At 39.7% G+C, this 23,634-nt stretch overlaps 2 protein-coding genes and 1 long non-coding RNA gene across 6 annotated transcripts in view; 1 reads left to right on the forward strand and 2 right to left on the reverse strand.

The window, feature by feature from the left end:
• The window catches only part of prdm15 (PR domain containing 15), a 25,245-nt gene extending 13,694 nt beyond the window's left edge, over nucleotides 1-11,551 (reverse strand). For 2 of the 4 annotated variants that reach the window (XM_034684482.1, XM_034684485.1), the window contains exons 1-9: nucleotides 11,453-11,551; nucleotides 10,830-10,869; nucleotides 10,648-10,741; nucleotides 8,136-8,289; nucleotides 7,882-8,034; nucleotides 4,942-5,047; nucleotides 4,701-4,784; nucleotides 4,317-4,526; nucleotides 1,459-1,671 (exon numbers count right to left, since the gene is read on the reverse strand). In XM_034684482.1, coding sequence (XP_034540373.1) covers nucleotides 1,459-1,671; nucleotides 4,317-4,526; nucleotides 4,701-4,784; nucleotides 4,942-5,047; nucleotides 7,882-8,034; nucleotides 8,136-8,289; nucleotides 10,648-10,741; nucleotides 10,830-10,869; nucleotides 11,453-11,551 — 1,153 coding nt within the window. Of the gene's footprint in view, nucleotides 1-1,458; nucleotides 1,672-4,316; nucleotides 4,527-4,700; nucleotides 4,785-4,941; nucleotides 5,048-7,881; nucleotides 8,035-8,135; nucleotides 8,290-10,647; nucleotides 10,742-10,829; nucleotides 10,893-11,452 lie in introns of all 4 variants that reach the window. The other 2 variants (XM_034684483.1, XM_034684484.1) reach the window with 2 other exon arrangements.
• Nucleotides 11,045-19,057, forward strand: LOC117813330. The gene is made up of 2 exons (XR_004631394.1): nucleotides 11,045-11,414; nucleotides 18,628-19,057. It is a non-coding gene; the product is annotated as an uncharacterized LOC117813330 (long non-coding RNA).
• The window catches only part of LOC117813328 (C2 domain-containing protein 2), a 32,006-nt gene continuing 22,159 nt past the window's right edge, over nucleotides 13,788-23,634 (reverse strand). The window contains exons 7-13 of the mRNA XM_034684487.1: nucleotides 21,516-21,624; nucleotides 21,347-21,411; nucleotides 21,120-21,235; nucleotides 20,809-20,977; nucleotides 20,191-20,432; nucleotides 18,611-18,878; nucleotides 13,788-15,896 (exon numbers count right to left, since the gene is read on the reverse strand). Coding sequence (XP_034540378.1) covers nucleotides 15,676-15,896; nucleotides 18,611-18,878; nucleotides 20,191-20,432; nucleotides 20,809-20,977; nucleotides 21,120-21,235; nucleotides 21,347-21,411; nucleotides 21,516-21,624 — 1,190 coding nt within the window. The 3' untranslated portion in view covers nucleotides 13,788-15,675. The remainder of the gene's footprint in view (nucleotides 15,897-18,610; nucleotides 18,879-20,190; nucleotides 20,433-20,808; nucleotides 20,978-21,119; nucleotides 21,236-21,346; nucleotides 21,412-21,515; nucleotides 21,625-23,634) is intronic.

Here is a 23,634-nt window from a genome sequence, read left to right on the forward strand (position 1 = left end):
ACATTCAAAGGGTAAATATTGGTTTTAAAATGGGCCCTGTTTTAACTAATGCATGGGTCTAAATGACTTATGGGTAGAAGAAGTTCCCCCAGTAGTTTGCTTCAGCTGAGAGAGAGACTAATGGTTTCAGTGAAATCCTTTGGGGCAAACACATTTGGTTTGATGACCACCATTGTTTCTAGAACTGTCAGACCACATTACAGAAGGGATCACTTCAGATACAGAAGGCTTTTTAAGCTAAACTTAGCTACTGTGACACTTGAATTTCCCCGTTGTGGGACGAGTAAAGGACTATCTTATCTTATCTTACAAGGGATGAAAATTGAATGTGGATTTCCCTTTTTTCAAATAGCAGAGGATGCTGTCTACCTTTGATTTCTCTTGTGCGACTTCATTACATGTCTTACATCTGTAGCTGGTGAAGATTTTGCTGATCTTGCACAGAAGTCAGCACACTAAATGTAATTTCATAACTTTTAATCTAGGCCATGCTGAAGCAGGCTTTGTAAGAGAACACATCCGTTGCTGGTTTGTGCGTTACTTTGCCCACATTAAAAGTGAGAGGAAATTAAGCATGCTGATTTTTTGTTTGGTATCAGTTCTATAGCTCTTGCATAAGCAGGCACTTTCAGAAGTGTTTCAGTGTAAGTGTGCTCATTATTTTGCTCCTATGAAGCTTTTTCAGACCAGGATGCATCCCAAGTTTTTTGATGCCTAGGCCTTCCAGTTCAGCATTTTTCTTTCTATTTTAATCATATTAGATCATAAGATATAAGATTGGTATCTGCTATTGTTAAACTATTAAACATCTCCCTTTCTCTAATCCTCATGAATCTTCATCCCAAGTAGTTTCTCAACACATGCAGGTAACGGTGAGGGATAAAGTTGTAACAGACAACATAAGAGCCTACGCCTCTTTGAAGGTGCCAACATGTCATAATTTTCATTGTAAGTTTATCTTTGAGCTGTTTTTATTTACTACTGTAACCTTATTATATAGCATTAGTACCTAAAAAGAGGCATTATAAATTAAAGTTGTATAAGGCATCTCTTCTCTTAAGCTTGAACATAAACTGGATTAAAAACAGCCTGCGAAAAAATCCTGAATAAAGTATTGTGAATGAAATCAAATCGTGAGTTGAGTGTATTGATGACTTTAGTGAACAGACGGTTTTGGTCTCAGTTCCTGGTTTTATATCTCTCTTTCATAACATCATGAAACACTGCGAGTGTCAGTCTGTTAATTTTTCAGCGAGTACATTTTCTGTCGGCTGTAGTCAGATTTATCTTACTCTGCAGAGATCCTTTCTGTTATGCTGTAAAACAGATTAATAATCTGAGCCTCCCTGTTGCAATAAAGCTCTTTTAGTAGACGTGTGAGAGATTCTGTTGCAGCTATTATATGCATTGTTTGAGTCTCAGAGAGGGGGGATAAATCCCAAACTGATGTTCACGCACCATGAGATCTGATGTGTCTGTTGAGGTTGCTGCTGTTCTGGAAGACCTTGTTGCAGAGGGAGCAGCGGTACACTCTCTTGTGCTCTCTGACTTTGTGTCTCTTCATGATGGTTGTGTTGTCTGAAGCGCTCAGAAGGCTGCTGCTCTCTGATGCTGCTGCTGCTGCTGCCTGTGACACCGTTGACTCTGAGCTCTGCACCGGACGCTTCACTTCTGCACAAAAACAGACACAATGTCAAAGAACATCTGAGGAATTTCTCAGCCTGATGCTTAGATAAGTATGGGCTTTAATGGTGAATAAAACTTGACAGTTGAACCATTTCTTTGTTTTGACATCAGTGGTATCTTGGCCAAATGCTCATGATGCTAATGCTTATGCTTGACTACCTCACCAACAGACCACAGTATGTGAGGCTCCAGGACTGTGTGTCTGATACGGTGGTCTGCAGCACAGGAGCCCCACAGGGACAGTTATATATCTGTTATATTTGCTATATTTTATTTTATCATTACAATTATTATTGTTATTATATTTTAACTATGTAAGTACAATGTTGTATTCCCCTGTCCCGTGTTGTAAGCTGCTGTAACAAAAGAATTTCCCCCAATGAGGGATCAAATAAAGTATGTCTATCTTATATCTTAGCTGTTTATGTTTAGGTTAACATTACTGTTTAGCGCGAGTAATTTTACTACACCTGTGTCTTTTAGAGATTATGCACAAGTGTTTTTACTACATGGCCTTACATTCAGTCAGTGCATTTAGTTCTGTGAGAACATAGTCATGTTGCTGCTGCTAAACAGGCATAAAGCTGAGATATTAATGGTTTAATGCTGCACAACAGAACAATCTTTATTGACAAGTAGCTTCTGATTGAGGTCCTCTGCTACCTTTTATATCAGTACTGTCAGTTATCTGCAGCCATATCTCAAAACGTGTTTTACCTCCCCTGTAGAATGTGCCTGCACCTGCTGCAACCTGTTCAGAGTTATGTGTTACACATGTGTAGTAGGACAGATGACAGAGACACTGTGTACGCAAAGCAGAGGAGCGGATTCTCTTTTAAGCCTCTGTTTTGTTTTCTGTGTTTTTTTATCAGTCAGGTTTATGATGATTAACAAAGCTCAGATTTTACTTTGATCTTCGTAATTATGGTACAGACCATAAAGCCTTTATCGCTCACCTTACCTTCACAGTTGCATCACAAGTCGCTGCAGACAGGTCATATGTGGAGTAGTCATGATTCAAGAATTTTGAACTTCAACACACTACCAGCAAAACCACCACAACAAATAATGAACTCATTTTTTAAATAAACTTTGGTGCTTTTCAAAACTAAAGAACATAATAACATTATTTTATTTTTTACTGCAGTATTTCAAACTAAAGCGGACAGAAGCTTGTGAGAGGTGTGTCTTCAGTGAGCTGCAAAGACAGTAGATGCCTACTGCTAGAGCTGGGCGATATTGACAAAGATGTTATCACGATAACATTTTTCATATCAGTCGATATCGATAATTCTCACGATACATATGAAATCATTACTTCATTGAAATTTAAAGGCAGATTTTTGGTCCTGAGTGAAAGTTGAAGACACCAGACAGCTTGTTAGCTTGTGTCTGGATTTCGTTCTCTGATCAGCCTCTTCAATCCCTAATTTTTAACGGCTTTAACAGGAAGCAGGACTCTTATGTAAGATGAGATTTTTTGTGAAGTTTCAGTTTGTTGTGCAGTGAATGCATCACGGTTATTGAGTGTTCAGTTGTACTACAGCCCCGGTGGACATTAAACGTGTCTGAAATGCACAGCAGAAGTTGTCTCCGTGCTCTTCCTTTACCCACATCCCGAAAATGTATTTAATTAATTAAGTGTATTAAGTTAATAGTAAACGCAGAGTCGACACTGTTAGACTAACGATTCTGCTTTGGGCTGGTAGGTTTTAAGTTTTCTTCAGCTCGAAACATCTTTAAGCCCCACCTACCTCTAACCCTGCGACATGATTGGCTGATCAATATCGTCTTCCTCTGTCTAATGTTGAATGGTAACCAGTGTTTAAGGCACATTAGCCCCCTCCCTTTCCAGTAGTTGGGGGATGTAATTACAGATGTAAATATATTGAATTTTTATCGCACATTTGTAATATTTATATTGAGAAAAATTGTATCACGATAATTATCGTTATCGATTTATCGCCCAGCCCTACCTACTTCTGCATTCATGTGCTCCTCGGTGGTCCCAGTTTCAGTGTTGAGAAGTTGTGAAATCAAGGTGGGATGCTAATGAATATTATTATATTGCTTTAGTTAACGCAACTGACACCAAGGGTTAAATACCATATTATCATATTAAAAATTAACTTTTATAATGAGTCTAGGTCACTCTTTGTGGGCAACAGTTAATGGTGATATGGTATAACATATTACATTTGAGCATAAAGTTGACGGGCAACATCTGAATTAATTAAAAGTTTCTTATAATTAGCAAAACATCATTTTCCAGCGAGTTACTGCGTGGTTTTTCCAACTTGGACACTCATTTTTACAATTTTACCGACACCATATGCTTTTTGTAATCCTTTCTATGGTTCAAATAAACATAACGGCATTTAAATCAATCAAATAAAATAAATAAATAAATGAAGTAAATCAGGCTGAATAAGAAAAACTCTGATGTCGCCCAGCTCTCCTGTCCTGTGGAACAACTGCAGCACCTCTGCTTTGTGTGGTATGAGTGTTTAATTGTTGCATGTAATTAAATGATGACTTGACTGGTGTCAGGTGTTAACTTCACACAATGAGTGAAAGAAGAGAAGAAAGAAGAGCTTCTTCTCCCCTGGGTGTGTTTTTTGCTTCCTCACCTCTGTTTTTGCTTGCAGCAGCAGCTCCAAGCCTGCGTCCCTTCGCTCTCCTCCCTCGGCCTTGTCCTCTCCTCGGGACCGGTGGAGCTGCAGGAGGCAGCTCTCCCTCCTCTTCCACAGGGCCCACCAGGTTCTCCTCTTGGGGTAAGAGTGAGTTAACTGGAGGCACAGTTGTTGTCTTTACCTCGCTGAGATGACTCAGCATGTTGCCTGTGATCAACAAAGGGAAGAGGGGGAATCAGAGCGTGCAACTATGACTCAGCATTGCTTCTTCTGAGACATATGACTATACATGCAGCTTCATCTATCATCTAGTGCAATAAGATGCTCAGAAAAATTACCAACATGTACTGCTGGAGCTGATGGATGTGTTCAAACTCTCACCTGCATCGTTTTCCTCAGCTATCAGAGGCATGAGAGCTCCGGTTTTCTCTGTGGTGTCTTTCTTAGTGGAGGAAGACGTCACATCTGAACGAAAAAAAGAAAACTGGACATTAAAACTCACTCTGGTTTCATTGACTATAATCAAATAGAGGCCATCTTTTTTTTTTAAATTGTACTATGGGGTTACGAAAGTACCATGGATGGTAAAATCCTGCTTAACCCATGCTGTAATATTATCTACCTGCTTGAGGTGGTGGCTGAAATGGAGGCTTTAGCATGGGCCTCTCCATCTTCTTAGAGTAGAAAGCTCCATACCAGACCCTCAGCTCTGATCCTGGCAGCACATCCTGAGAAACACGGGACAAAAGAAGAAGCTACTTTTTCAGGACACATTTCTCAGAAAACAGACATCATGCTTAGGGTTGCAAAATTCAGGGAATTTTCAAAGTTGGAAACTTTCCATGGGAATAAATGGGAATAAACAGGAATAAACAGGAATAAACAAGGAATATAGGGAACTTGAATATAGTTCGGGAAAATATATTTCAGCATAATCCTGACTAAAACAACCAGATTTCAAGCAAGTACAGTTGAATATCTATGCTATTCCTCAATCACATGCACATAGCACACTGCTTACTGCAGGGCTATTGAGACCACGCCCCCTACATGCACTGTGCATTCCTCCATCACATGAAGCACAGATGACTTCTAGAATCCTGCAGAGGCTAGGCTTGAGAAGCTTGAGGGAAGAGGCTTTTTTATTTGCATGTTGAATGAGACTTTTCTGGAGGCAGAGCCGCTCTTTTCTTTTAACATTTTGAACGGGACTTTGTTGGGATTGCATTTTTGTTAATTTCTGAATGGGTTTGGTCGGGGGATGAGTAATATTTAACTAAGCATTCATGTTTTTGTTCTTCAATGAAAGAATTGATTGCTCAATAAAATATTTAACACTTGATAAAGTTCTACTTACAAATAAATCTGATTTAATTGTATTGTATTGGATGGATGTCTGCTCATAACAAAACAAATATTTATGCTTGGATATGATACCTTTCCATCAAATTTTCCATTACCTTGCAACCCTAATCATGCTGTTAGAGTCTTTATACCTTAAAGGACAATCACTTTCACAGGGATTTATGGTGTGCCAAAACTTCATAGACATTTGAATGGCATACTGTATTTTGAGGTCACATGTCTAGTACTTAACACACAGGTGACACTTTTTTTATATAGTTGGAGTATTCAAAAACTAGTACAGGAAAGGAGAAGTTACAGTTGATGGGTGGATAGTAAGGGTGCAACGGATCACAAATGTTTGATCATCTCAATAACCAGGCTCTCTACTTACATATTAAATCAAAGCCTTGAACAAGGATAGCTATTTCAATTAAGGCTAGAATATTAAAAAACGTACACTTAATAAAACAGGAGACTCCCCTCACTCAAATCAGGGGCCAACTTCCCCTCCTTTCATTTTCTGTGTGTTTGTGCGTCAGTGCTCCAGCTCTGTGCACTTTTAAGTAAATTTAGAGTGATGCTTTGTCTCAGACCAGCAAACAGGAGGAGAGGATCAACCACTGCACTATTATCATATATTATTTTTAGCCTGTACATATTAGTCATGCCTATTTGTTATTCTTTGTGTTTATAGTTGATGTTATTGTTGTTATTATCATTATTATATTTATATTTTTATTTGTATGCCTTATTCTCATGCCTTGTACAAAGAGAGCACAGATTACCAAAGACAAATTCCTTGTGTGCTCAAGCATACCTGGCCAATAAAGCTGATTCTGATTCTGATTCTGAACATGGTGCATTTTCTGTGTATGCCAATTAGTAAAAAGCAAAGCTGTCTGTTTCTCTACTTCATTTGTAAACATCTGCATGGTGCATTAGAAAAAAATCTCGTGTGCAGGCCTCTTATAGATTCCACCAGGTTTTTTTGGTGTTTTCTGAAGGATCTTGTAATGACGATTACTGCTTTCATAGGAGTTTAGTGTGTGCTTAATCTGTTAACATCTACATCAGATTTTATCTGACATAGTAGAAAGAAAAGATGTTTTGTTGGAGGGGATTTTAATCATTTTGATGCATTCAATTACTCACTTTTTATTGTTTTTTGTCTCCCCTTCTTCTCTGTGTAGCACCTGAGCTACCAAAGAAACCTCTGGAAGACCCAGGGCTGAAAATCGGTTTTGTAGTCACACTGATGTAAACGATTAATGTGATTAATTAATGATTTTACTGAATAAATAAAATAAAAACATAATGAAATAGCAGTGTAACATATTTAAGACGTATCCTGACCAAATGCAGGCTGAGTGACCACCAGCTAGCTGTAGAGACAGGGAGACACAGGCAGACATGGCTGCCCAGAGAGGAGCGTCTATGTGCTCACTGCTCTACAGGGGAAATAAAGACAGAGATGCACTTCCTCCTCCACTGTAGCAAGTTCTCTTTACTAAGACATGCCCACTATAGGGAAATTATTAAAATGGTAACAAACTTCCCAACATTAACCCCAGAACAGAAACTGTCATTTCTCCTGGGGGAAGGGTCAGCAGCTCCTCTGGCTGCTAAATATGTGTCTGCCTGTCACAGCCTGAGGGACGCAGCATCCCATAATATTTGATTTTAGTTGAAGGTTTTATGAGCATACCACATCAAGTGAGGACATTGAGATATGCTGTATGGGTGAGACAATTGTTTATTAATGTGTATAAAATATGTAATGTATATAGTACTTAACGTATATAATATGTAATGTATATACAGTTGTGCTCATAAGTTTACATACCCTGGCAGAATTTGTGAACTTTTTGGCCATTTTTCAGAGAATATGAATGATAAGAGAAAAACTTTTTTCCACTCATGGTTAGTGGTTGGGTGAAGCCATTTTTTATCAAACAACTGTGTTCACCCTTTTTATATCATAATGACAACAGAAACTACCCAAGAAATCATCAACTCTGCCAGGGTCTGTAAACTTATGAGCACAACTGTATATGTAATGTATGTGTATGAATCTTATGTGCTTTGGCAACATCATGCCAATAAAGCAAACTGAATTGAAAAATTGAAAAAAAAAAAAAAAAGTTTTTAATTAATAAACTGTGATGTCTCGCACATACAGCCCTGACACCCTCATGTCTAGGATCATTGGACGTACCTGTGAGGTGTTGAAGTAGATGTCATCATCCTGCTGGTAGGCGGTCAGATTCTGGTGTTGGTGGTCTGAGGCAGGTCGAACCATCATCATCCAGTTACAGTCCTCTTCAGAGCTTGAGTCAAAACACACCACCATGCCGTCCTTCTGGAAGATCTGCCATTAAAGGATAAATAAGAACAGAAAACAATTTTATTACTTTGTTTATGATAGCTGAGCACCAGATGTGTGTCTTCTCAGGAGTTATGAGGCTGCACCTTGAGGGGGAACTCTCCTTCTCTCTCCAGGTGGGGGACCCTCTTAGCTTCAAAGGGTCCAAACCGGGTCCTCTTGACCAGCCGCCGCAGCACAAACACCCCCTCTTTCCCATCAGGCACCTGTCTGATCTCCAGGCTGTTTGGTAAAGATGACCTGATGTAAAGGGAAGAAGACTTTTATATTTATACACAACCAATGTGAATAAAATGCCGTCATATTTTAGAGGCATCTAAAAATAAAGTGTGAAAATAGAAAGCTAGCTCATGTGGGATCGAAATATAAGTGCCAAAAAGTCACCCATCTGCACTGAGCTGCTTACTCACTCTAACTCTCTCTTAAGGGTCCACAATATCAACAACAAACTCTAGTAAAAGCGTTGGGCTTTATCTAATTTCCCTGTGTCTCCTCATCTCCTCTCCCCATGGTCCATCTGCAGGAGACCTGGAACTCAATCCCAGCATGCTTCATTGAAGGAAGTCTGAATGACTGCTCAGCACAGTGTAAAGTAGTTTCAGGTTGTTACCTTTGCCATGCCTCATGTCCACATTTTAAAATGGTTTGTTTATTTCGGTGTCTGTATATCCAAACTCCCCTTTTTTCATTGATGATCTAGAAGTGGACATTGTGAACAGGCACAAATATCTTGGCACTTTTATTGATGACATGCTGACATTCGAGAATCAGGTCGACGCAGTCTGTAAAAAGGCCCACCAAAGACTGTACTTTTATCGGAAGCTCAGGGGTTTTAATGTCGACACAACTTTTATGAAGATGTTTTATTCCTGTTTTATTGAATCGCTTTTAACCTTTTCAATGGTGTCCTGATATGGGTCAACAAGTCTAAAAAATAAAAATAGACTGCAGGCTACAGTGAAGATATGCAGCAGAGTTGCGGCACACCCCTGCCTGACATGTCAAGCCTTCACCGAGCCAGGACCCTCAGCAAGACCTGGTCCATCGTGGCTGACCCGTGTCATCCTCTTTTTCATGAATTCCGCCGGCTTCTCTCAGGCCGCAGATTTGCGATATTCGCGCCAAAAAGCAGGACAAATATGAAAAGGAACTCTTTTGTACCGGTAGCAGCTAGCCTGCTTAACGATGCCGCATAGCTGTTGTTTCCATGTTGTTACTGTTGTTACTGTTTTGAATGTTTTGATGTCGGTGTGATTTGTTGTACTGTTTTGTTTGTGTCACCGCTGCTGATCGAAAGACAAATTGCCCCCCGAGGATAATAAAGAAACCTTGAACTTGAAGTCAATTATGTTGCATTGTACACCATAGACTGTATAAAATATGGACGTAGTATCCGTGACGTCACCCATCTGTTCCTGAGCGCTGTTTAGAAGCAAATCGACGGCAGCAGCCATATTGGAAAGGCGGAACTCAACCAGGCAGAGTGTGATGTAGTGTGAGCCTCATAGCCAATAGCTATGTGCTCCCGACCGGGAGTCACGTCAGTCATGTCCTTATTTGGGCAAAAACTCGCAATCTTAATATCTTCTGAACCATCATGTTAGAAAAAAATTCACCCCTTGTACAGTGTGTGCCGATAGAGAGATTAGTTTCGTAGAGCCAAGCCGTTTTTTTGAACCAGGCTGTAAACATGTTTATTAATGCTGCAAAGATTGTCTTTTTCCCATTCATGTCTATGTGGTTTTAAGAACATTTCAAATCAGTCTACCCCTAAAGTGTCCAGTTTCCAGTTAGTCCCACACTGCAGGACACTTTCCCTGTATCATGGGAGCTGGGACCTCCGGAGGCGGGACATGACTTATCAAAGATGCTGCAGAAATTACAGTGTAATGTTTACACTACATTCATGATGGCAGATGAAGCAACCAAACCGTATGATTAAGCTTCTTATACCAGAGATATAAGAAGCCCCTCATCACTTACTTTAACTCTGCCTGTCCCATTGAAAGTTACTAACCATTGACCTTTCTGGAGTCCCTGAGCTCCCTTGTCTCGTAGGTCCCTCTGAGCTACCGTAGGCATCCTCCTGCTGCGGATGTTCTGGACTCCAGCAGCAACAGCTTCTACTACTCGTCTCACCACTATCACCTCTCTCTCTTATTCTCCTGTATCCCTCTTTCAATACCCAACTCGGTTGAGGCATGATGGCTGTCTAACGTGAGTCTGGTTCTGCCTGAGGTTTCTGCCTGTTAAAAGGAAGTTTTTCCTCGCTGCTGTAACTAGCTAAATACTGCGATGTGCAATGCTCATGATGGATTAAGGTGGGGTAAGACTGTGTCTTACCCTGTCTTGAAGTTGGGTCTCTGTTCATAATTTGACATAGAGTGGTCTAGACCTCCTATGTTTGTAACAGCGTCTTGAGATAGAGTTTGTTGTGATTTGGCGCTATACAAATAAAGATTGATTAATTGTTAGTAAATGTTTCCACAGTATCAATAAAACAGTGCAAAAGTCTGGTCTTATCATTTGTTATGCACAGGCCACATGATATCAATGTTATAAGGATTTTTTCAGGTGTGAATAAGGCTCCTCACTCACCGAGCCCGGCTGAGGACGAAGGAGTCCTGGACTGTCACCAGTGGTCCCAGTTCAGGACACTCTGAGTCATGGTACTGTCCACAGTCCTCACACCCTGAAACACCCAGCAGGACACCTGTCATCACACTGCCCAGACTCACACCAGGACAGAAACTTAAAATCAGAGCTGGATTTATACTTACAGATCAGCTCATCTGGTGTCTGTTCAGCCATTATGACAACCTACAGGTAGAGGGGATCATAATCTGTGACAAATCATTCAAACGGGGAACGTATCAGGAGTTACACAGCAATATAATCTCAGAGAAATTAACATTTTTTCAGAAAGGAACAACAAGTAAGAGTGTGTTACAGTGTGGCTGAACTTCAGAGTCTTTATACACAGCTAACCCGGGACACTAAGGCTGCCCTGAACGCATCAAACCTCCAGAATAAACAGCAGTGAATTATGACAACAATAACTGGGTACTGTAAACGCTACAGTGTGGACGTGCTTATTAACGTTTGCAGTCCAGGCAGGAGAAGGGATCCGGGATTTGAGTCGATCCCAAACTCCAGCCGGGTTTTAACTCCGATCTGAGCGGCTCCTCTTCTGTAAAATGTAACAAAGAACAGTCGGCATGGCGGATGGACCGGAGACGCAAACCACCAAACCGGAGTCGATGCTCTTCAACGCTCGATAGTCAACCCGGGAGGCGGTAGAGGAGACCCCGGAGCGACCCGGGGAGACCGTCTGCACCTCCACTACACAACTGCGTCGCCATTTGGTAATAAAACAATGTATGTGAAAGGGAATACACGTTACCTTTCCTGCAAAAGACCCTTCATTTATCGAATCCTGACTCCGGGTTCCAATCCGCTCCAGAAACGGCGCAGGACCGGAAACGAGGCACGCCAAGTGCATTATGGGGATTGTAGGATTTGTTGAACTTGAACAAAACGACCGAGCCCAGTGAATTTGGCGGTTAAACGCTCAACTAAAGCACATTACACTCAAAGGCAGTGGTGGACAAAGTACACAGCTTCATTACTTAAGTCAAAGTATAGATCCTGCTGGTCAAACATTACTCCAATACAAGTGAAAGTTGCTCTGTCAGATTATTACTTGAGTTAAAGTACTGAAGAACTTGCTTTTAAAAAATACTGAAGTATTCAAACTACTTCTTAAAAAATCTTTAAATGTTGTATTTGCACAATACATTAGTGAAGTCAAGAATACGTAAGAGTACATTCTGTTACATTATGTTTATCTAGAAACCATTGCATGAAATAATAATTACTGCTATTTAATCTAAATTCCGTTTGTAATATTGTATATATCTAAATTGTATTTTATCTTTATTTATCTATCTATCTTTATTTTATTTATTTATTTAATTTAATTTTACTTATTGAAACTTCTTCTTGATTGTACTTATGTCTGGGTTGCTGTAACAACTGAATTTCCCCCCCGGGGGATCAATAACGTAATATCTTATCTTATCTTATCTTAAATCTCTAAAAACTATACCATGGTATAAAAACAGAAACTAAGTTACTCCAAGCACAGACAACTTAGTTTGAAATGTTCATCTGGAGTTAAACAACACGCTTCCTCAGGTTGGACAGTGAATGTTTGTATGTTTGGGCAGAGTGGGAAACATGGGGAACATTTCAATTGATACGTATCATTCTTCATTTCAAAAACCTCTAACATGGGCTGAAGATATGGACATGGGAGCTCAGGTGGAGAATTATAGCCATCATTACCACCTCTAAATGAACTGCCTGATCTGAGTGATGCTCTGTGTTTGCTCCACGTTCAACCGTGGAGCCGCACGATATACAGGTACGACTAAACCACTGAAACAAACAGAACTACACAAACACATTTTACTGTCTTAGGGATCAGATTTCAGAAAAGAGAAGGAAATTCATGAACTGACTTCAAAGCAAAAATAGTGAGTAACTAGAGCATTGATAGAAATGTTGTGGAGTAAAAAGTATAATAATTGTCTTCTGAATGTAGTGGAGTAAAAGTAATAACTTCCCCCTAAAAATAATACTTAAGTAAAGTACAGATACTCAAAAAATTGACTTAAGTACTGTACTCAAGTAAACTGTCCACCACTGCTCAAAAGACAAGGGCAGAATTCAGCCTCCAGTTAGCTAGACAACTGATTAAGAATGTATATTATATTATATTATATTATATTACATTATTAGTGTAACTACAACTCACGGTCATATTACATACAGATATCTATTTTTATTTATTGCTTAATCTGTCATTACCCACATAATCACAGCATGTCAACCTGTCACCACTGAAACATTTTTAATACTGCCTGTAATTACTGCTATTTAATCTAAATTCCATTTGCAACATTGTATACATCTAAATTGTATTCTCGCTTTATTTATCTATTTTTATTTTCACTTATTTTATTTTATTTTATTTTACTAATTACAAACAATAAATAGTGCATGGAAGACAAGTAATCAATTGCAGCTTTTTCTGGAAAAAAAAGTAACATACAAAAGGAAAATTAAATGTTTTCAAGCAACAACAAAAAAAAGATAAAAGTACTGTCAAATGGTTAATTTAGCTACATTTAATTGGTTAATTACCACTAGTTGGGTTAATGTACATTACTTCATGTTGTTTTGCAGTTTAACCTCTATAAATTCTTTATTTTCTATAAAGCCATTTCTTAATAATTCAGTTAATTCGTCATAAAAAGCATATTCTTAAGGGCATCAAACATATCACCACCTTTTCAGTACTTAAAAAACCTATTCTCACTGAAAATTAAACAAATATCAGGACATAGACCTCAGATTATTTAATTCTGAAGATAAATTTAAAACACATACTTCTCAAACTGGACTACAAGCTTATAGTGTTATGTTTTGTTAGAAAAATAAACAGCCTCTGAAACAGAGTGCAGTAAAACACATCCCTAATACAGCAAAACGCCTAAATACTTAATGTAAAAATATTACAGCACAGTATTTTTGTAAATTGACTTTGTTCAGTTCAGACATGTTCTCTTCACTCTGCAAAAGGGGGACACTGTTAAGGTAGACCCTTCATGAATTAAAAGCCTCAGTGATACAATAGCACTGTGGAGAATTCACTACAGCGTGGCACCACGATCTCAGTTAATCAATCAATACTTTATTGCTGAAAATGAAATATGTCGATATGTTCATTAGTTACAATCCCTGCAGGGAAATGACGACCATCCTGCAACAAATGGTCAGTCAGTTTCTGTGCACATAGCAGATGGCAATAAAAAAATACATCAGGAAGAAGTTTATTAATCACAGACAGCCCTACTGCTCACTAAATGCAATACAGTAACTGATGCCTGCAGGCTGCCATAATAAGTAATGAGTCTGACACTGAGAGTGATTAAAAGAACCCGTTTTCCCCTCCATTTCTCAAAGTTTAAAGGTGATCCTGGCTGAACTGTCACAGGATTTTCTTCCTATTTAAATGTTTTGTTAAAACAAACAATGATGTTGGAAGAGTGTTGCCATGAACAGCAAGTGAGAGTTTTTATTACTGATAGTCTCACAATGTAAACACTCTGTTAACAGATATGTTATGTGCATAGGCTTCTAGATTATAGACATTGCGGATGTTGCAGGAACACAGTGACCATCTTTTCAGGAGCCTCAGGAACCAAAAGTCACGTCAAGTCAATGAACAAAATCGCTGCTGACATCCTCAGAATGACTGTAAGGCAATCTGAATGTCACTATGAAGCATCAACTCTCTCACTGAAGAAACAGTAGTTAAAATGATGAACAGACGAGCTGCTTAAAAAATAACAAAATACAATCATTAGCTGGATTAAAAAAAAGCAGCCGGAACTGTCTGTTTGCTCCCAAATGTGTTCAGACTTTGTCTTGTTCACGTGTTCAAAGCTACATTTCTTTTTAAAAACATAAAAACATAGAAGAAAAGACTGGAGATCTGCAGGGTTGACAATGGGCATACAGAACATTTATCATCAGTGCGTAAAGCAACGAGTATGGCCGAGTGTAACATCACAGTCCCTGGATTAAAAAAGGTTAATTCAGTTCCCTTTGACACACTTACAACCCTGCTGAGAACAGTAGAGCACAGGAAGGAAGACAAAGAAGAAAGTTGCATATTTGTTGAAAACACTGCAGAGAAACGTAAACATAAAACGCTCACATATAGCTGAACTTTTAGCCACAGTGTCACTACTTCTGTCTTCTTTCTGGATGGGTGTTAACTTCTGTTAAATGTGGGCTAGCATGACTGGTTCTGATAACTTTGTTAGACATAAGGCTGACATTACAGCATTTTTATGCACTTTACATACAGCTGTAGCTCTGATCTCATTTAATCAGGATTAAAATTAGAAGCATTTCAAATGAATTGATATAAATACTATACTTCATAGTATTAGTGTCAAAAAAGTAGTCTTATTACTATCTCCCACTTGCAGTGAGAAGATCATCTCCCTTTGTGAACATTGTTTTAATCTCTATCACAAGAGTAGCTCCTGTCATTGCACTTTAAATTAAAGGTACTACAATTGTGCAAATCATACAAACACCACTCTATCTTCATCTTTGGTCCCGTTGGTCCACCGTAAGCAAACGTACGGTTTACAGCAGGGAGAGTTTACTCTTCACGCTCAGAGTGAGTGAGGTGAAGAGTTTAAAGCCCACTCCAACAGTCTCTTCTGTTGGTAACAAGGCCACAAAAGCAATTCAAGTTCAAAATGTTGCATAAAATCAAATAAAAGAAAACATGCTATATAATATCCTCTGAAATGCCTTCGATTCCATGGCAGGAGATCTCCCTCCACACATGCACACACTTCCTTCAGGTGGAAGGAAACGGCAGTAAAGGAGGATCATTTTCCATCTGCACAGCTTTCCCATTCACAATGCAGGAGCTGCAGTGTGCAGGCCAGGCAGTAGGGGGAGTAGGTTAGCTGGGGGTTTTGCCAGTGCATGTATGAGGTGGAGGTGGTAATGGTAGCTGCTGTAGGAGGGGGGGTTTCACGCGTGTGGCTCCCCTGTGGAGGTAGAGCCGTTAGCTTTGCTCTTATTCTTGCTCTTGCGGCTGAGCATGCGGCTGATCGTGGCTGTTCGGCTGGCTCGCTCCACTGCAGCCGGAGACTCCAGGTAGACCAGGTCGTTGTGTGATTGGCTCATCCCCGGCTCCTTGCGCTGGTGACGCCGCCGGAAGAAGAGCTTGGCACTCTTCTGCAGGAAGCTGCCTGCAAGGGAGAGGAAATTTAACAGTCAGTAACAAGAGTGGTAACTTGAAGAGAGGACTTCTGACTTGTGCAACTATCATTCATGTAAGCATCTGAGGTAAACGCAATTAGAAGACAGTTAGTAGAAGTGTAATATCAGCTATTGACAGTGAAATTAATCTGGCATGGACAGGACGTGTTGGGGAAAATGACGGTTTCCCATTAGAGTATTAGTCTTCCTGTGTTGACAGAGTTGTACAAATTAAACTATCATACCATGTAAACACCAGCTGTCACAAACTTTACTGTATCAAAAGAGAGCAGCCACACAGTCAGGGCATCATACCCTCAAATTTCAGATGTGTTAATAGCTGTGGATTAGTCCCACCCTCCTTTAAACACTGGAGCAGACCTACTCTCTAACAACTTAAATCCTGTGTGAGGAACTTCCTGTTTGTGTGGATTTTGTAGTGATATAAAAGTGAAATGAGTCACTGACTGTGAATATCTGCTGTGGTAAAAGTGAAAAACAAAGTCTCTTTCTTCAGCAAGCTGTCAGTCTTCTGGTTTGACACCTACCCCTCATAAAGAGGCATCACTGCTAATATCAGTGTGTTTGTGTGATAACCTGCTTATGACTCCTCACAGGAACTTTAGGCTGGAACAGATCAACTTTCTCAACAAGGATCTAAAGATGACAGTACTGTTAATCTCACAGTTTTTTTTTTAGACTGTTGAGTGTTGTTGATTTTTGCTCTTGGTTTCCTCTTTACAATTTGTCTATGTTGTTCTGTATTTATTATTCATGTAGTTTTGTTTTCTATTATTGTAATTTTGGGAAACATTGATATTTATGACCGTTTGATGTTAATTTGTTTTTAAAATTTGACCCTGAAGATGTATCCCTGTAATTCTGTACACAAAATGCTTCTTTGTTGTTGTGAATAAAACCGTACACAAGGTGTTTAAAATAAAAAATAATAATAAAACTAAAGACATAAGACAGCATCAACACCAGGACTTCTGAACTAAAATTAATTCTACAACAGTTGGCTAAAAAACACACTAAAAAGTAACACATTGAACTGCATTATGGGAAAGTGTATGGTCTCCATTGTTAGTCAAATACTTGTGTTTGTCACTGAATCAGAATTTGGTTATTTGTTAGTTCGGATTTCTCCCACTGTGGTCATTGTAAGTATTTTACATTAAATATTTAAGTCAGGTAGTAAGCTTAAGTTGGTAAAAGCTTGGCTGTGGTTTTTTTTATTTGTTAAATCAAACTGTCAGTTTTCTTTGAGAGGAGTAAAAATGTTCTCCCTGTAAATGACTCATAAGGTGCATTTCGACCAAGAGTTCCAGGGTCTTTTAGCCCCCAGAACTACTTTACCCTGCACTAAAAGGTTGCTGTGCCCACATTGTTGTCAACGTTTCGACCATGGGCTGAAGTCCTGGGTAGATTGTGCAAATCAGGCCAGTGGCGTATGGAGAAAAAAAATTATATTAAATCATATTTTGAAATCTTAATAAAAAACTAAACTAGTATGCATTCCCAGGAACTCCCTCTGTGTTTCAACAACTGTGTAAGCTCCACAAACGCCGTAACGTTCAACCGAAAGTCCCAGGACCTTTTTTTCAGTGGGGAGATTATCTACCCCTGAACTAAATTTAGACCCTGGTTCCTCCGGTCAAAACCCACATAGTTCAGGGGTAAAGTCCCTAGTTCCAGGGTAGAGTTCCTGCAGTCGAAAAACGCCTATAACTCAGTTTGTAAAGTTTACATCCTATCATGCTGTTGTGCTTGCATTGCTCACCATACAATGACGCAGCAATGAAAGAAGAAAGAAGAGTGTAGAGACATATTGACCATGTGTGGATCACTCTAGTACTTCTGGGCTCTCAGTATTTTCGGGAGGAGATATTTTCATTCAATCGTTGCAACATAATCAGAGACTGAAATATTAAGATTGGTCTTTACTGTAGGTTAGGTGAGGGGATCCTTTTCCACAGAACAAAAATGTTCAGATATGCTCAGATCGTCCTACATTGCCACATTGCTGCCCCGCCCTCTGGAACTCCCTCCCCAAACACATACGCAACTCCACTGACCTACAAACATTCAAGTCCCGGCTCAAAACTCACCTCTTCAGAACTGCTTTTAACTGAGCATGTTTTTATATCCACTATATACTGTTTCTTTTATTCTGTCTTTTATTGTGTGTTATTTGTGAAGTGTCCTTGAGTTTTTTGAGAAGCGCTATATAAATAAAATGTATTATTATTATTATTAGATATGCAGAACATCATATTACAAATGGTGAAATCTAAATTCACAACACGTGTTTTGTTAATCCCAAAAAGTTAAATGTGCTTCTAAAGCGTTTGCTAATATCTAAATGAGTTTACTTTGTCATCTGCTCTAATGACAACTAGCATCAACTACACATCCAGTACAAGGTTACTACAGGTCACTCATGAATAACTTACTCTGCTGGACATAATGTGGGCTTAGCACTGACTTCCTCTAAGAAGGCAGTGAAGCGATCAAAAAGAAAGAGTTAAAACAGAGAGAAAAGAAAACAGACCGGATCACAGAGGAGAAACAAGTCGCCGTTAAAACAGCTAGGAGAAGAAAGCTGATCAGACCTGAAAATAACACTTTAATGTAACAACATGCCATCATCATAAGGTATATGTGGCTTCAGGTGCTCAGTGAACCCCCTGTGACCTCTCACCTCTCCTCTTCTTGCAGCTGGCCTCAGACATGCACATGGACAATGAGGTGTGGTCCAGCTCCTCTCCTGTTTGACTCTCCCAGTCGTCTGGAGGCCGGCCGATTCCACTTGGACCCTCCTGAGGCTCAGACTCGTCAGGAGGGCTGCTGGTCCCCGTTGCAATCGCTGTGGTCACGTCCTGAGTGGAGCTGCCCTCTGACATCGAGGCGTCCATCGCTGCAGCGTAACCCGCCATCAGAGCCAGCTCATCGTCCTGAGACAACGGCGTCTGGGGAAGAAGAAGAAGAACATTCCCATTATTTTCAATCTTGTGTAACAAGACATTTACTTTTTACTTTAGCATCTGTTCATTCAAACACTAGAGTTGTAAAGTATTTTGATTTGCATTTCTAATCACTGGCATAAATGTTCTTCATTAAAAGAGGTCTAATCCACCTCTGGAGCAAATGCCAGTTTTCTCTCAGTTCATCTTTTAGTTTCAGGTAAAGAGCTACACTGCTGGTTAATTAATTATCATGGAGCCCCTCCATCTCCCACAACAAATGATGAGCTTTATAAGACCAGGAGGAAGCAAAGGAATCAGGAGAAAAACATGGGTGTTACTTTTGACTTGATGAGACTTCTTTGTCTTTTAAAAATGTTCTGCATCTTCCAAGTGAGTTATTTGATAAGACAATTGTGTCCTGATTCCTTGATCAACCTGTGGCCTCAATTTGTTTGTGTTCTGAAGTTTTCTGTCTCTTTTTTCTGATCATCCTTACAACGTTAAATAAGTAAAAATAACAATTCACAGAAAGCTCATTTTACAGGAGGTTGTGTGGATTTCAGGAAGCAGACCACTGGCATATATTCTTGGAATGTCCAGTGTTAAGACCCTTCTGGATAGAGTTCAATACAATATTAAAAAGTATATTTAATACTGGCCTGCCCCTACAAATTACTACACTGTTTTTAGGAGATGTAGACTTTCAGGCGAGGCCTGTCGATAAATACATGTTCGCCATTTTGAGTTGTGCTTGTAAAAAAGCCATTACGAGGCGCTGGTTTCTTCCTGAACCTCCCACACTACAGGAGTGGATTGATATAGTAAATTATATTTATTTTATGGAAAGGATTACTTTCTGTTTACGACTTTAGAAGGATGTATTTATTAAACTCTGGACCAAGTGGACTAAGTATGTAAAACCCCTACAGACAGACTTTGTGGATGATACCATTCAAGGACCTGGTGATGCTGTCTTGTCTTAGCTAATTACATGGGGTTTTTTGTGTGTGTGATTTTCTGTCACTTATCTCTCCCTGAAATGCTTCTGGCTCACTCTAATGTTTACATATCGTCTCCCCCAGGTTGTATTTAGTTCTTTAATTTCTAAAAATGGAGGACTGCAGAGGAAAAGAACATTATTATCTATTTTATGTGTCAATGCTCTGTATAACAAACTCCTGTCCAGTAACAAAAATAAAGAATTAAAAAAAAACCCCAAACAATTCAAAAGATAATGAAACACAACAGTTCTAAGCGACAATGTTTCACTTGAATGTATTTGTGTAGTCAGTTCCTGTCAGAGATATCTTCTTACTTTTGCGATGCCAGAGATGATGATGGTGCTCTTCTTCACCGGGGACTTGAGCTTCAGTTTGGCAGATTGGTGTAGTTGTCTGATAGCAGCCTCGGCTACAGGGTCGGTGCCGTTAAGCATCAGCAGCTCAGTGTCAGAGGAGGAGAGAGCTTTACTGACCGTGGGCCCCAGCACAGACGGCTGCTCTGAAACACGACGGCCAGACAACTTCGGCTTGATGGTTACCGCTTTAATGGCAGGATCTGACGGAGCACAGAGTTACTTTGACAAACTGTGATTTGACATGTTAGGATTTTAAAAGGATGGGTAATATTGAAACAACAGACCCTTTTACAACAGAAATTTAACAAGAAGAAGGAAAAGTGCAGCTAATCCCAGTACCTGCTTAAATACCAGAACCCAGAAACAGAAGACGCTACACTAAATGTAACCGTCATTAAAGCCTTTATTCTCATCAGTGTTCAAATATCTGCTCTGAAAAAGGTTCATCAATCACTGTTATAAAAACACATAAACTTTAATCCTGTATTTTATGTTGTTGGTTTATTGATAATGAGATACATTCCTTCTTGGAGGACGACTCTGTCATGAGAAGTTTTACAGTGTGTGTTTCTGTACCTATGTTGAGTCCAGGAGGGAGCGGTCGACCCGGCTTGCTCTTTACAGCAGTGATGGTGGTGACCACTGTGCCACAGGGCATGACTGTACGGTCCATCTCCACCCTCTTATTGGAGACTGGGGTGGGAGGGTGCCAGGACCTCACCTCACTGGGCTCCAGGTAGGTAAACTGAAAGGACACAATCAAGTTAACATTTGAATTTGATGTAACCAATGTTCTCTCTTTAGACCTTCAAAATATGAAAAGAATGATCAGTTTTAAAGGCAAACAAGCGTTAACATCTCAATGTGATGGTGGGCGGTGGTCTCACGTCAGTAGTAAGTGATCCAGTCACTGTGTCTTTGGTCATAAGTGCAAATGTTTGCTGTCCTTTGGGCTGCTTCTTTACGAGATCAAAAGGCACTGACACCTGACCAAGTAAGGAATCTGCAAACGGAGAGAAACACGCATGATTAAGAGCAATAGTACAATCGTGTGACCACAGCTGGGCTGATGATCAAAATCCACTTGTTTTCAAAGCTGCCATCACTTCCTTACTCTCTTGAGGTTGCCCGTCATTCAGCAGCTGAATGTTGAGCTCTTTCGAAAGTCCATTTAGTTCACTGGAGAGACAGAAAATAAAAGAGTAAGAGAACAAGTGAGGATTATAGCTATGGATGGAATACATTTAGAAAACATCTCTGCAGGGCTGTGTGGTTAAACTTACAAAATAAAGGGCTGGTCCCAGGCAGGATTGGTTGTGTTCTTTAAAACTGAGGTGTTAAACTTCTGTGGAGGATCATCCAACTTCAGCACACACAGAGGATTTACGCTGCCTGCAAACGCAGCAGAAAACTGTGAGTGAGCAAAATGCGCTGCTGTGAGGTTCAATTATGCTTAGTCACTTCAACTGCTTCACTTTGATGTGCATAGAGGAGGTCAGCCTACGCTGTATTTATGATAAATTATGCAACGGTTACAGGACACTCTTAAGGTAAATGCTGAGAGCTCTTCCTCAGCAGAGGTCATAAATCTCAACTGAACTTTATGGGCCAAAAGACAAGCGCCAACTCTGTGAAAGCACCTTGTCTTAATGAATACAACATCAGCAGGAAGTTTAAATACTTGAACCAGAGTGATATATCAGTCTGCCAGTATACTGCTTTATATAGGCCCACAACTGATATGGAGGTACAAGTGTCTCTTTGTTTTGCAATTGGAAGGGAACATAATGTAGAAAAGAATCAGGGTGTTAGGAAATTATGTCATCACATTAGAAATAATACACTACATACAACCATATCACATCATTGGAGCCATGAAGGATTCAAGTGTTTATATTATGTTATTTTGAGGTTTAGGGAAGGATATTGTTTGTATACTTTTTGTGGTGTTATTTTTGGTGTTTGTTTACGATATATGGTTTATTGTGGGATCAGTTAATTAGGTTATTAACGGGTCATGTGTTAGGAGGGGCGGGGATATTGAAGTCATTTAGGCCAGTGATTTTCAACCACTGTGCCGTGGCACACTAGTGTGCCGTGACAGATCGTCAGCTGTGCCATGGGACATGATCAAATTTCACTTAATTATTCCAAAAAAGTATTATTCATATACTGCAAATAATTTGCTATTGAGTGCGTCTGTGCCTGTAGTGTAGTGACTGGTGGAGTAATTCAGTACTCGTCCATGTACTGACCTGCGTTCCCCACCCACTGGGTGGCAATAAAGCACACTAATGACCTTGTTAATTTAAGACAATAGAATTAATGATGCGCGTGAGAGGTGTATGTGACAAGACGTAGGCGTACAACAGCGATGGATAAATATTCGAAAAGGAAAAATGAAAACTCCAAACAGGGCCCTGGACAAAATTCTTACCCGGATGAAGAGCGTATGTGTGGATGAAAAGGCAACTTTTATGAGAAAAACTACAAGGGTGTCTGCGAGAGCTCTCAAAGCTAGCTACTTAGTAGCTGAAATTGTAGCCAAATCAAAAAAGACGTACACTGTGGCAGAGACGTTGATACTACCTGCAAAAGCCATTGTAAATAAGATGATTCGCCCTGACACATTTAAAGAAGTAGCCGAAGTCCCTCTCTCAGATAAATAGATTCATATATTGAGAGATTAAATGTGTCATTTTGTAAAACTTTTGGTTGGTGGTGTGACTCAGGATTTCTTTCATGTATGAAATGTGCCTTGGCTCAAAAAAGGTTGAAAAACACTGATTTAGGCCACCTGTTTTCTTTTGTTTGCAGGTAGAGAGAGTCGGTGAGCTGGGTCTCCGTACTTTTTGTTGACCGCTTAGTTTATATTTATGATCGCTTATTTTCGCCATTTTCTGTTGGTGCACTTTATCATGAGTTGATTATCCTTTTTTGTTAATAAAAGGTTAAACTTACTTTTTTGTGCAATAGTGATTTTTGCTTTTAGCGCGTCTGACACTAACTAGGCCCAGCTTCAGCCTCTCAGCAGCTTTTGGCTCTTTGTAGTTGCTACACACATATTTGTTGGTTTCTATTTGTTCCACAGTAATTATGTATCATGTACTACAATGGACACATCCAGAACTCCACACAAATGAGCAAAGGTGCTGGATATCTTTCTTTGCATTGTTTGTTTGTGCAACTCATCCAGTGTGTTTTGTGTGTCTCTGCTCTCCGTCACACGTGAAGCTCTCACAAAGCTCTCAGACACAAGCAAGATGCTCTACTTGACTGCTCAGTTGTTAGAATCACAAGTGAAAGTGATGTTAACTACCAGGATTTTTGTGACTACTTTCATTTTCAATATATTGTGATGTTTCATTGGCTGGGAAATGTGATGGTAACTCTAATGGAGGT

Source organism: Notolabrus celidotus, chromosome 5, assembly GCF_009762535.1.
Source record: "Notolabrus celidotus isolate fNotCel1 chromosome 5, fNotCel1.pri, whole genome shotgun sequence".
NCBI lineage: Eukaryota > Metazoa > Chordata > Actinopteri > Labriformes > Labridae > Notolabrus > Notolabrus celidotus.